At 33.2% G+C, this 14,088-nt stretch overlaps 1 protein-coding gene across 2 annotated transcripts in view; it reads right to left on the reverse strand.

Annotated features, from left to right (window-relative positions):
* The window catches only part of LOC114329101 (cytochrome P450 9e2), a 74,501-nt gene that overhangs the window by 41,648 nt on the left and 18,765 nt on the right, over positions 1 to 14,088 (reverse strand). The window contains exons 1-2 of one of the 2 annotated variants that reach the window (XM_028278115.2): positions 12,559 to 12,657; positions 421 to 797 (exon numbers count right to left, since the gene is read on the reverse strand). In XM_028278115.2, coding sequence (XP_028133916.2) covers positions 421 to 784 — 364 coding nt within the window. In that variant the 5' untranslated portion in view covers positions 785 to 797; positions 12,559 to 12,657. Of the gene's footprint in view, positions 1 to 420; positions 798 to 12,558; positions 12,658 to 14,088 lie in introns of those variants that run through there. The other variant, XM_028278114.2, reaches the window with a different exon arrangement.

Consider the following 14,088-nt stretch of genomic DNA (forward strand, 5'->3'; position numbering starts at 1 on the left):
AGCTCCTAGACATATTTTTATAGATTTATATTGTGTTCTGTCTAGTGTTAAAAGATTTGTTTTGCAAGTAGAACCATAAACAATACAGCCATAATTTAGAATGGATCGTATGTAGGATCTATAAAGCATCAAGGAAATATATTGGTCTGCACCCCAACTTTTTTTGGATACGAAATGCAGAAGAAAAGAAATCGTAAGCCCAATAAAACAAAGGAAATTTAAATATCTAGGCCACAATTGTCTCTCAATAGAATGAAAATCCTACCTCGTTACTAGTCGGGTTTTTGTTGAGTTTCGGCATTTCAACTTTCTAGTAGTGTAATGACGTTCTAATTATAGGTATGTATTTAAGCTATTTTTATACAGTTTACAACTGGACTATAAACACATTTTTTGTAAAAAACCAATATAAAAACTCACCTGTTAATGAAAACAAATTCTTGGCCCACATGGGATCAACATCTTCCCTAGCAAAAGCACGATGTTCATTGAAATGATCGAAGTCCTTTATCACCATTTGCTTGATCAAATCGACGTCTTTGAGTAGCATTGTAGGAACATTGAACTGATATAAACCATAATATCTGGTTCCAGGAAAGTCATTGTAGGCTTTTATTATATTGTCTGCCATAGAAACGCGGTAAAAAATACCAAACCATGAAAAGTGGAAAGATTCTAAAACGCCTTTCTGTAGAATACCCCGCTCTCTCCAGTGGGAAAGCGGATTTATCATATAGTAGTAGATAAGAGTAGTTAATAGTATTACTCCAAGGATCAAAAACATTTTAAACTTTTTTCTAAAACAAAAATATTACATGTAAATAAAATTAACATTTTTTTATAACACAAATATTATTCACAACATGAACATAAAACATTCCTACACCAACTCTTCTTTTTCTTCATGTGCCTTGTCCGTTGCGGAGGTTGGCTATCATAATAGCAATTTTAATTTTGTTTGCGGCGTTTCTGAATAACTCGATCGATGTTAATCCAAACCATTGACGTAAGTTTTGAAGCCATGAGTGTCTTCTTCTTCCGGGTCCGCGTTTGCTTTCTATTTTACCCCGTGTTATCAGCTGGAGTATATGATAATTGTCATGTCTCATAATATGACCGAGGTATTCAAGTTTGCGTTTCTTAATTGTGAAAGAGATTTGTTTTTGTTTTCTCATTCGGCGCAATACCTCTACGTTGGTGGTGTAAGTCGTCCAGAATATTTTGAGGATACTCTAAGGCTGTGAGCAAACTCCGGTCTCAGTATAGCTTGTAGTAGTCGTTTTCAAGCATTCTGCCAGGAGCATATTGATAACAAGGCTATCAATAGTACGTCCCTATCTTAATAGGTTGTTAAATTGGCAGCATGTTTGTTCTGTTGCTCTCCTATGCCCATAAGTCGTTTTCTTCTTAGATACCAAAGTAATATTGTTCTCTCTACTGCACTGAGTGGATGATATTTTTGTGCCTTTGTGTAGCTCATTGGAAAAGTAATCTATTCTATATTCAGTAATACATATAAACAGGCCCGTCGAGAGGGCGGTGCAGCCGGTACATTTTACCGGGGCATGGCGATGTAAGGGGTCCGGCGATGTAAGGGGCCCGGCTTCGACCATACTAAAATCGTAATTTTTCCCGTTTTTTTTTGCTCTTTCCTTTATGTGCATAACGCGAGTTATAGTACAACGACCGCTACCATCCAGTATATTCTACCACGTGGAATCAACACGAGGCTACGCCGCGTCGCAGCGTTGAACATTCTGGACCTAATTGCGACGTATTGGACAGCAAGATCAGCAATTATAAAATTATAAAACACCATGTAAAAATCAATATTTTTCAGTCTGATTAAAATCTCTAAATAAAAGTCTAATTTAAATGTTAAAGTAAAGTCTGATTTTAAATTATTGAGTTGTATCTAAAATCTTTGTTTGTCGAAATAAAAGTTTAATTGTGAAGTTTAGTTTTTTAAAAAAGTGTTTTTCCAAAGAAAATTCATAATTGGCGCAGAGTCAGTACGGAAATGGAAGAGTCTTTACAGATCCTCGTCACTTTTAAGTGTTTGTCCACTGTTCCAAGAACCAGCCCCAGGGAAACCGTTGCAGAGTTCACCCGAGGGAATTAGCAGTTAGAAATAGAAGTTAGGAGCCTTCAGGAGCAAAGGAATGCACATCGGCATCGTCTTTATCCTGTAAGCGATTTTTATTATTACTTAGAATTAAGAAGATTAATTTTTGAAAGAGATATTATTAAATCAGACTCCTCTGAGTCCTTAGATTGAATCAGAGCTAGATTAAGAAGATAAAAACAAAGATTTGAATAAATTAATAGAAAGATTAAAATAATTTAGAAATATCTCCTCTAAGTCCTTAGATTGACTTTAGAGCCAGATTTAGAAATTTATTTAAAGAAAAATTTGAATAGCTTAATAAATACTATATATTAATAAACACTAGAGATTAATAGATACATAATAAGCAGTTTAAGATTGATATATTTGAAATTACTATACGTATTTGACTATTGACTATATATATTGAAATTTTTTTTAAATATGGCAGTTCCACAATTTGACGTGAAAAATTTATGCATTCTTCCAAATTTCGACGGAAACCCAAATGAATTACATGAATTTATTAAAGTTTCTACAATACTTCTAAACCATTATTATGATAGACTAAATGCAGCTAATATCCAAAATAAATTTTTGCTTCATGGTATTATAAGTAAATTAACAGGTAGAGCCAAAGAAGTTATATCTGTATATGGATGCGAAACTTTTGACGAAATAAAAAATGCATGAATTCAAAATTTTGGAGACCAAAGAGACGAAAATTCGCTTACAAGAGACTTAGTAAATTTAAGACAAGGAGCAACAGAATCTATCATGCATTTTTACGAAAAAATAATGGGACTTTTAAGCTGTATCAACAATTACTTAGAATTACATACTGTAAATGCCGACATTAAAAGAAGCAAACAGGAATTTTTCCGTCAACAAGCTCTTACAACATTTTTAGCAGGCCTACGAGAACCAATGGGCTCTGTTATCAGAGCAATGAGACCAGGAAGTTTAGCTACGGCGATACAATACGTACAGGAAGAAAATAATGTTAGATATCTTCAAAAAAATCAAATAAGTCAACCTTCAACATCAGGAAGAAGCGAAAATTATCAAGAACGCCGACCTCAGAGAAAGCAAATGCCTTTACCTGTCCAAAAACCATTTTATCAACAGCAAAATTTTGCACTTCCGCAATGGCAGCAACCAATCAGGCAATTCTACCCACAGAATCAGTTTCAACAACCCCATAGACAACAAAACTTCAACCAATTTAGACAAAATTCAAACCCTCCAGCATTCAGGACCCAGAACCAGTCAAATGTATGGGCACCCAAACCCGGACAGCCAAAGCAGCCTAGACCAACACCTATGAGTGGAATATCAGAAACCACAACCGGAGGCCGTCAAAAATTTACACCAAATTACCGAGCACAACCAAAATTCACCGTAGAAGAACTTTACAATATACAATGCCACGGAGATGAGCAAGAAGAGAATGCCGACTACAATGATTACTATGAACCCGAATACGACAATTTTCTACAAGATACATACGAAAATCAACCAACCGAATACGAAGAAAACGTAAATTTTCGAGAGGACCCACCAGAAGCAGCCGAAACGTAATTGAACTTCATTCATTTCCCGACAAGAAGGAGCTACCTTACATTGAAATTTCTGAGCCTTCTTTACGACTTTTAATCGATACAGGATCCACAAAGTCATTTCTTAATCCAGAAATAGCTTCTTCATATTTTCCAAATTATATAAAATACGAACCCTTCATCGTCACATCAATTTTTCAAAATTATTCCCAAAAATATTGTGCTGAAATTCCTTCATTTTCAGAATTTAATTCTGACAGCAAAATGAAATTTTATCTCTTCAAGTTTCACAAAACTTTCGATGGTCTTATTGGCCTCGATAATCTAAAACTCTTCGAAGCCCAATTAAACTTTCCTAAATCACTTCTAGTTACAAAAGATTCTACAATCCCTATCAAATATTATGAAACAAACAAAACACAATTTTATTACATCCATTTGGAACCAAATTCAATTAGCCAAGTCAAAATTCCAGTCAAAGAAGAAAAAGGAACCATCATTATTCCAACTCAAAAAGTACAAGGCGTCGTAGTACGAGAAGCCCTTACTAACGCCGAGAACCACCTCGCCTGGACCGAAATTGCCAACTTCACGTCAGAACCCATTCACCTTTCTCTTATGGAACCACTCGAAAGCCAGGAAATAGACATTCAAGATTTCCATATATATTCCATGGAAACAACCTCCGGACCAGACTACAGACAAGATATCGACGACTTAATTAAAACCGAACATCTTAACGAAGAAGAAGAGGATCAAGTTCGTCAACTATGCCGAAAATTCTCCGATATATTTCATCAACCAGACACTCCTCTCAGCTTTACTAACGAAGTTAAACACCACATCAAAACCAAGGATGAAGAGCCTGTATATACGAAATCATACCGGTATCCGTATGTGCACAAAGAAGAAGTAAAGAAACAAATCTCTTCAATGTTAGAGCAAGGGATCATTCGACCAAGCCAATCGCCATTGTCCTCGCCCATTTGGATTGTGGCAAAGAAACCAGATTCATCCGGTAAAATAAAGTGGAGGATAGTGGTAGATTATAGAAAGGTCAACGAGAAGACAATTGACGACCGATACAGAATTCCTCACATTAGCGATATTTTGGACAAATTGGGAAGATGTCAATATTTTACGACCCTCGACTTAGCGAGCGGATTTCATCAAATCGAGATGGCTGAAGAAGACATTCCCAAAACAGCATTTAATGTGGAAAATGGACACTATGAATATTTAAGAATGCCATTTGGACTTAAGAACGCTCCGTCCACGTTCCAACGTATGATGGACAACGTATTGAAGGGACTTCAAGGAGAAATATGTCTCGTCTATATGGATGACGTAATAGTATACTCAACATCACTACAGGAACACATAGTAAATCTCACAAAAGTATTCCAACGATTAAGAGAAGCCCGACTAAAAATCCAAGTTGACAAATGCGAATTTTTAAAAAAGCAAGTTAATTTTCTGGGACACGTAGTCACACAAGAAGGAATAAAACCGAATCCAGCGAAAATTGAAGCAATAGAAAAATATCCAATACCGAAAACAGCAAAAGAAATTAGAGGATTCCTTGGACTCTTGGGATATTACAGAAAGTTTATTCGAGACTTCGCAAAAATCACAAAACCTCTAACAAGATGCTTGAAAAAGGACTCAAAGATCAAACATACACCCGAGCTCGTAGAATGCTTTGAAAAATGCAGGAAATTATTAATGAATGAGCCTTTATTGCAATATCCAGATTTTTCCAAACCTTTTAACCTCACAACAGATGCCAGCAATTTTTCTATCGGAGCAGTACTTTCCCAAGGACCAGTTGGCAGTGATAAACCAATTGCCTTCGCTTCCAGGACACTAAATGAAACTGAGACCAAATACTGAACAATAGAAAAGGAAATGCTAGCAATGGTGTGGGCAACTAAGTATTTCCGACCCTACCTATTTGGAAGGAAATTTAAAATACTTTCAGACCACCGTCCCTTGCAATATCTATTTTCCCTAAAGGAACCCAACTCCAAACTAGTACGTTGGAGATTAAAATTAGAAGAATTTGACTACGAGGTAATTTACAAAAAAGGAAAAGCTAATACCAATGCCGACGCACTGTCTCGAATCGAAATTCACACAAAGGAAACTAAGGACATCGATTCACAAATTAAGGAAGTCTTTGACGACTTAGTAGACATGGAAGACGATGGATGGTCAACGACTAATAATCCAGATGCAGATCGAATAATCAACGCGATTGTAGAAGAAAAAGCAACAGAATTAATCCCAAAAAACATCCCAGAAGACACTGTTGAAAACGAAGATCAAAATATCCCAGAAGACAATGTTGAAAACGAAGATCAAAACATGGATGAAGACGGGAATGAAACAACACATACAGCAGTAGAAAACCCAATTCTTGGTATACCTATTTCGGAAAAACCACTTAACTTCTACAATAACCAAATTATAGTCAAAATCGTCAACTACAATCCACGACCTCCAGCAATTATACAAACCTTTCCGAATAAAAGACGTTATCATATCCAGCTATCGAAAGATCAATTAAAAGCTGATACCATAAAGATTTTTAAGGAACACCTCAACCCGAAAAAGAATTATGCGATTTTATTTGAAGCAGAAGAAGAAATTTTTGCAGAAATTTGCGAAATTATCAGAAAAACTTTCAAAAACAACGCATATGACTTAGTAAAATGTAATCTTTTATTGGAAGATGTTAATCTAGAAGGACAACAAAAAGAAATTATAAAAAACTATCATGAAGGTAAAACGAACCATAGAGGAATAGCTGAAACAGAAAGCCAAATAAGAAGAAGATATTACTGGCCTAATATGAAGAAAGACATAGAAGATATCATAAACTTCTGCGATATATGTCAAGAAAATAAATATGACAGACTTCCTCCCAAACCAAAATTTATGGTTACACCAACTCCCACTAAACCACTGGAAATAGTTCACATCGATTTATTCCAGGCTGATGGACAGAAGTTTCTAACCATAATAGACGCATTTTCGAATTATGGACAAGCCTATCCAATAAATGGAGGAAACGCAATCAATGTACTCAACGCCCTACTAATTTTTATAACCCATCATGGACTCCCAACAATTATAGTAGCCGATAATGGTACAGAATTCAAAAATGGAGTAATACAAGAATTTGTAGACTCTCATAAAATCTCAATCCACTATACGACACCAGAGAATCCGCAATCCAACGGGATGATTGAGAGATTTCATTCTACATTAATCGAACATCTTCGAATCCTAAGGAACACCAAGGCAAAGCTCCCGATAAAAGAACAAATGCTATACGCTATAATTGGGTACAATAATTCCATACATTCCGCAACGAAGTTACGACCCATTGACATATTAAACGGCCATATCGACGCAAAAGATCCCTTTGACGTTGACATACAGAAAGTAATACTGAATAATTATATTCAAAATCATAGAGAGATAACAAAGGAATTATACAAGGAAGTAAATCAGCATATACAAGAAAATAAAAATAAAGTCATCGAAAATAGAAACAAATCGAGACAAGACCCTATTACGTATAAACCAAGTACAAAAATTTATACCCGAAAAACAGTCACTAGGAATAAATTACTTCCACGATATTCTGCAAAACTTATAAAGAAAAATAACGAAGTTACTGTAAAAACATCAAAAGCCACAGTACATAAGAAGAACATAAAACATCAACCTAAATCAAAAACTAATTCGGAACCTTCCTCACAAGATCAGCCAGACGATAGGAAAGAAATTAAAGATAAAGAAACTGAAAAACAAACCAGAAATAATTCCCCTCAACCTGGGACAAGCAAGGATTTAGATTACTAACAGACAACAAAAAAAATGGTAAAGAAAAAATAAATTTAACTTTTCAAAATATCCAGAGTTATTAAAATCAAGAGCAAACGTTCCAGATAAATCGCGAATACTTCCCAAAAATTAGGACTACAGAAATTCAAACCATTCAAGATAGACCATATCCCTTTAGAAAAATTCCATAAACTCTCCGAAGGAAGAAGAACATCCAGAAAAAATAACCCGAAATTATGGAACCATAGCCATAGCCATTTTTGGTTAACTCCTGTATAGATTTTTATTAAAATTATTTGCCTTGTGTATGTTACAGATACAAAAAACAAATTCTAGCAACGAAATTCCAAAAGATTCCAATCCAAAAGTTTTGTTCATCCCTTACAAAACTTCTTCAGGGGATGGAGTAGTTATAGTACAACGACCGCTACCATCCAGTATATTCTACCACGTGGAATCAACACGAGGCTACGCCGCGTCGCAGCGTTGAACATTCTGGACCTAATTGCGACGTATTGGACAGCAAGATCAGCAATTATAAAATTATAAAACACCATGTAAAAATCAATATTTTTCAGTCTGATTAAAATCTCTAAATAAAAGTCTAATTTAAATGTTAAAGTAAAGTCTGATTTTAAATTATTGAGTTGTATCTAAAATCTTTGTTTGTCGAAATAAAAGTTTAATTGTGAAGTTTAGTTTTTTAAAAAAGTGTTTTTCCAAAGAACATTCATAATTCGCGTTTAATCAATACTCAGCTATATTTAATAATATCTCTACCTGTATTTTAAAATATATTTTATTATTTTATTGCCAATTAGTTGCTAGAAATTATAGATTTAATCCGGAATTTACATCAAATAAAGCAAAACCACGCAAGAAGCCTGCTAGATTTTTTGATGATTGACAGTGACGTGACTGATAATAATTTTGAACCCAGCGCAATATTTCGCTGTGAAGTATTTTATTGTCATCAGCGATACTCAACCTTTTTTTCCCTGGGCCACATAGTAGTTATTGCCACAGCTTGCGGACCGCAATCCAGGTGAAGTAATATATAGGGTGTCCAGACTCTCCTGACAAACGAAGACCGGAGATTCCTCAGAAATGCTTCCTAGGGGGGCTAGAGCTCTTTGAAGATGGCGTCTTGTAATTACTTTTTTTTAAATATTTCCAGAACGATTCTTTTTAGAAAAACGAAAACTGGCACGCGTATTTATCTTCCAGAGGCAAATCGATTCCATTGATTGCGAATTTTTAGTACCGGTCATAGACGTCCGTTCTGGGGCAGAGCAAAGGTTATTTTATCGCATAACTTTTTTGTCTTTAACCTTTAAGCATTTTTGACACTTGATTATTAAATTGTGAGGTATTATAAAATTAAAAAGTACTCTTGCTTTTTAAGTCGGTAGAATGCACTGTTTTCTAGAAAAATCGATTTGAAAATTTTTCGTTGTTTGAATTTGAAAATCTCTTTTTAAAATAGACGGTGTATTTTACCGACTTAATGAAAGACTAATTTTTAGTACTAGAATAACTCAATTTAATGATCTATTGTCAAAAATGCTTAAAAATAAAGAAACAAAAGTTATGCCATAAATAACCGTTTACCTACCCAAAAACACGCATATGACTGGTACTATAAATTCGCAATTGATGAAATTGATGCATATCTAAAAGATAAATAAATACACCAGTTTTTGCCTTTCTAAATAGTTCTTTTTTACAAACACGAAATTTGACAAATAATTTATCGTTTACAGGACCTTTTAGTTACCTTTCTGGTCGTATAAAAAACGCTAGAGGGCTGCATGCGACCCGCGGGCCACTGGTTGAATAAAACTTATATTTGAAATGTTTCTTATTATTTATTATTGATAGTTTTATTTCTCTAAAAACAATTTTTTCGCTTTTCACTTTTTGTCGGTGGCCCGCTCTTCACTTCTTTTCGGGGCCCGCTCGTTTCTCTCGGCGGCCCTGCTTATAAACATTAACATAATTATTTATACAGATTAGATGATCAGGTGTCTGGAATATCCAAGATCATTCTTATTTAATAATTCATTATTAAATTATTATATTTGCAATATAAGTTTTGAAAATGTCTTTTATCCTATTAATACTAACTGCATTTATATCTATTACATCCTTTTTTTATTAATGAAGCATTTAATAAAAAATACCTTTCCTTCATAAGAAGTGATTTATTTATACAAATTTCGACCAGAAAAAATTTTGAACTTACACTTACAGGAATAGATTACTTACACTTGAATATCCAATAACTTGTAAACAATTGATAAAATATTAGTGCAGCCGATATGTGAAACAATTGTGCATTTAATGATAGAAATATATTATTTTTACCATATATACTACACATATAAAGGTTCAAATTTAGATAGGAGGCCATCTCAGATTTTGCCTTTTACAAAAATGGCGGGCATTCAAAATGGCGACTATACATATGTGAGTAATAGCACGATAACTTTTGAACGAGACGTCAGATTTCAACTAAATTTGGTATATAGGTTCATTTTTTGATGTATAAGATCGAGGTTTTGAACTGGAAGAATCGGTTTACCAGAAGTTGTGTTTTTCCTGGTTTTTATGTAAAAATATGTTGTTGATTTTTCAATTCTTTCAGCCTGTATGTATTAATTTTTCAAAAAGTTAATAACGCCATTGAAAAGAGCGTAAAATTATTTTTTAGGAAATATTTTGAACTTTTTATTTATGTTAATTACCATTTAATAAATGCATAACGTATCTTCACATGTACCTATGTGCGGCAGATTCGTGCAAATATTATAAGAATTATTGTGCATTTAATGGTAGAAGCATATAATTTGAACCACATATACTACACTTATAAAGGTTCAAATTTAGATGAGGCCATCTCAGTTTTTGATCCTTTTACAAAAATTGCGGTCATTCAAAATGGCGACTATACATATGTGACTAATAGGACAATAACTTTTACAACATTTAACAATGTTTCAAAAAGGTAATACCGCCATTGAAAAGAGTGTAAAATATTCTTTAGGAAATATTTTGAACTTTTTAGTTATTTTAATTACCATTTAATAAATGCATAACGTATATTCACATGTACCTATGGGCGGCAGATTCATTTTGAATGGCCGTCATTTTTGTAAAAGACAAAATCTGAGATGGCCTCATATCTAAATTTGAGTCTTTGTATGTGTAGCATGTGTGGTCCAAATTATATGCTTCTACCATTAAATGCACAATAATTCTTATATTATTATTTGCACTACATGTGAAGATACGTTATGCATTTATTAAATGGTAATTAATATAACTAAAGCGTTCAATATATTTAATAAAAAAATATTTTACGCTCTTTTCAATGCCGGTATTACCTTTTTGAAAAATTAATATATACAGGGTGAAAAAATTGAAAAAATAAACAACATATTTTTACAAAAACATCAGGAAAAACTGATTCTTCCGGTTTAGGATCTCGATCTTGTACATCAAAAATCGAACCCATATACCAAATTTGGTTGAAATCGGACTTTTCGTTCAAAAGTTATCGCGCTATTAGTCACATATGTATAGACGCCATTTTGAATGCCCGCCTTTTTTGTAAAAGGCAAAATCTGAGATGGCCTGATATCTAAATTTGAACCTTTGTATGTGTAGTATATGAGGTCCAAATTATATGCTTCTACCATTAAATGCGCAATAATTCTTATAATATTTGCACGAATCTGCCGCACATAGGTACAGGTGAAGATAAGTTATGCATTTATTACATGGTAATTAATATAACTAAAAAGTTTAAAATATCTCCTAGAAAATATGTTTACGCTGTTTTCAATGCCGGTATTACCTTTTTGAAAAATTAATATATACAGTATACAGGGTCAAAGAATTGAAAAAATAAACAACATATTTTTACATAAAAAATCAGGAAAAACACAACTTCTGTTAAATCGATTCTTCCGGTTCAGGAACTCGATCTTGTACATCAAAACAAGAACCCATATACCAAATTTGGTTGAAATCGGAATTTTCGTTCAAAAGTTATCGCGCTATTAGTCACATATGTATAGTTCCAATTTGAATGCCCGCCATTTTTGTAAAAGGCAAAATCTGAGATGGCCTCGTACCTAATTTTGAACCTTTATATGTGTAGTATATGTGGTTCAAATTATATGCTTCTATCATTAAATGCACAATTCTTATAATATTTGCACGAATCTGCCGCACTATATTGATAAATCATAAATGATTGATAAAATTAAAATTGTTCATAATATTGCAGTACAGTATTATTTACGTATGACTATAAATATTATAGTTACAGGAAACTGAAATTATTGTAACATTAAATTTATTAACAAACAACATATTCGTAATGTACGCAAAAAAATACATATATGAATTATAAATACAAACGTCAAAATACATCAACAAAACCGATGAGATTTTATAGCTGATGGTTGAACTTCCTATTTCAGTTTTCGATATCGCCTATTTGAAAAAAAAAAGACTAGAGGCGAGCTTTTCGTATAAATAAAAGATATGTTTTTCCTGGCGAATAGCAAACAAAATATTCAAATTGTTTATAAGAAAAATATTTCAATTAGTTTTTTCTTTTTTTTTTATTTTTCTTTAATAATGGCTCTCCCTCTCTGTCTCTTTTGCTTATGCTACCCGTAAAATAATTTAAGTACATTTTTTTCTGCTTTATGTTATTGCAAATAAAATTGTTTGGAATAAACCAATTTAGTAACTTTTAAACTAATTAATGGATCACTCTGAAATTTTAATCACATTTTTAACATCATAAGACCTAATTCTTCACGCAATCAAGGTTGTAGGTTCGTTTTTTACAATAGTTATTACTATTTATTGAAAAGTAACAATTCTTAGTAACAATGCTGAGATTTCTATCGAACAAACGATAATGTGAATAATACTTAAGATAATAATTATAATTACAATTATTGTGGAATAATCTTAAAAGGTACAGACATTATGTTAATATAAAGTATTTTTACTTACAATAATTTTATGGTTACAGTTCTATCAATTATAGTTCGTTAATTTATCTAACAACTAAATATAAATAACTATTAAAAGTTTTATCTAGGTTTATCTAGATCCAATCCTGAATAAATAATAAGATAATAAATATATCAAGGGACATTATTTGGACTAAACACTTTAGGTGAGAAATATTCAAAATGAGTGAGACAACGCATCAATAATATAATGCAGCGGTTCTCAATCTGTGGTATATACATGTACTACTGGTGGTACATAAATATCATTATTTGCGGGTGATACACAAAACGCAAAAACAGCCAAAATCAGCGCCACTATTATAGTTAATTACATTACCTAGCCTACTGATAAAATGGCATCGACCTACAAAAGATTTATATTATAAAAAAGGTCAGAGGCGTAGCGTTAGAAATAATTAATGAATATAATAAAAAAAATTAAAAGGGAAAATTCTAGTAGATGGCTGTATACTGTATACCATAGTTTTAAAAAACTTACAAACAAGTAAAAACTTCGAGTTTTTAATGGTAGGTGTATAAAAAACTTTTTAAAAACCAGCCAAATGGATTACTTATAAAGATTCCAGGATGTTTTTTGGCCTTAAGGTCAAACCCACACATCCAGATACAAATTTTCTAAAAGAGAGTACAAGGATTTAACACAAAGCTTAACCCCGGCGCAAATTGAACCTAAGCGAGTCACAACCTGCGCCGGCGGAACGGGTGACCCGTACAGTTATTTTTCTAGCGCACCGCATATTGATCACAACAAGACCCAACCGTTGGCATTCTCTGCAACGAATAGAGCGACGGGCAAAATCAGTGCGGACGTGTAACGGTTACTTTTGATACCGGGTCTCAGTGATAGGTGGTAGATACTGAGTACAAATACTGATTACAAAATACTGATGTATCTGTATCTGATGTGTTTCATAGATTATAACAAGACCTTTGATAAAGTGCGGCATGATCATCTAATCAAACTCCTGGCAGAAAAGAATTTAGATAAACGAGATATCCGACTAATAGCAAATATGTACTATAATCAGAAAGCAGTAGTGAGAGTAGAGAATAATACCACTGAAGAAATTGAAATAAAGCGAGGTGTGAGACAAGGGTGTATACTGTCACCAACCCTGTTTAATCTCTATTCCGAAGATTATTCCTATTCGTAGGTATTAAAATAAATGGTGTTAGATTAAACAATCTGAGATTTGCCGACGATACCGTTCTGATCGCAGAAACACTTTAATAGCTACAGACATTGGTGAATAAGATAGCAGACTGCAGCGAAGAATATGGACTATCTTTGAACATAAAGAAAACTAAATTTATGGTAATATCGAAATCAATCCATTCATCACGAAATGAATCAATCATTCACGAAATATATCCATTGTATATGATACCAGCCACAAGGATTACATGAGGACGAAACTTAAAAAGACAAAGTATGGGAGAAAATCGGAAATGAACTTAATACGAATGGTAAGTCCAATTTACTGTGATAAATAAATATTAGTACAAT

The sequence above is a fragment of the Diabrotica virgifera genome, chromosome 1 (assembly GCF_917563875.1).
Source record: "Diabrotica virgifera virgifera chromosome 1, PGI_DIABVI_V3a".
Taxonomy (NCBI): domain Eukaryota; kingdom Metazoa; phylum Arthropoda; class Insecta; order Coleoptera; family Chrysomelidae; genus Diabrotica; species Diabrotica virgifera.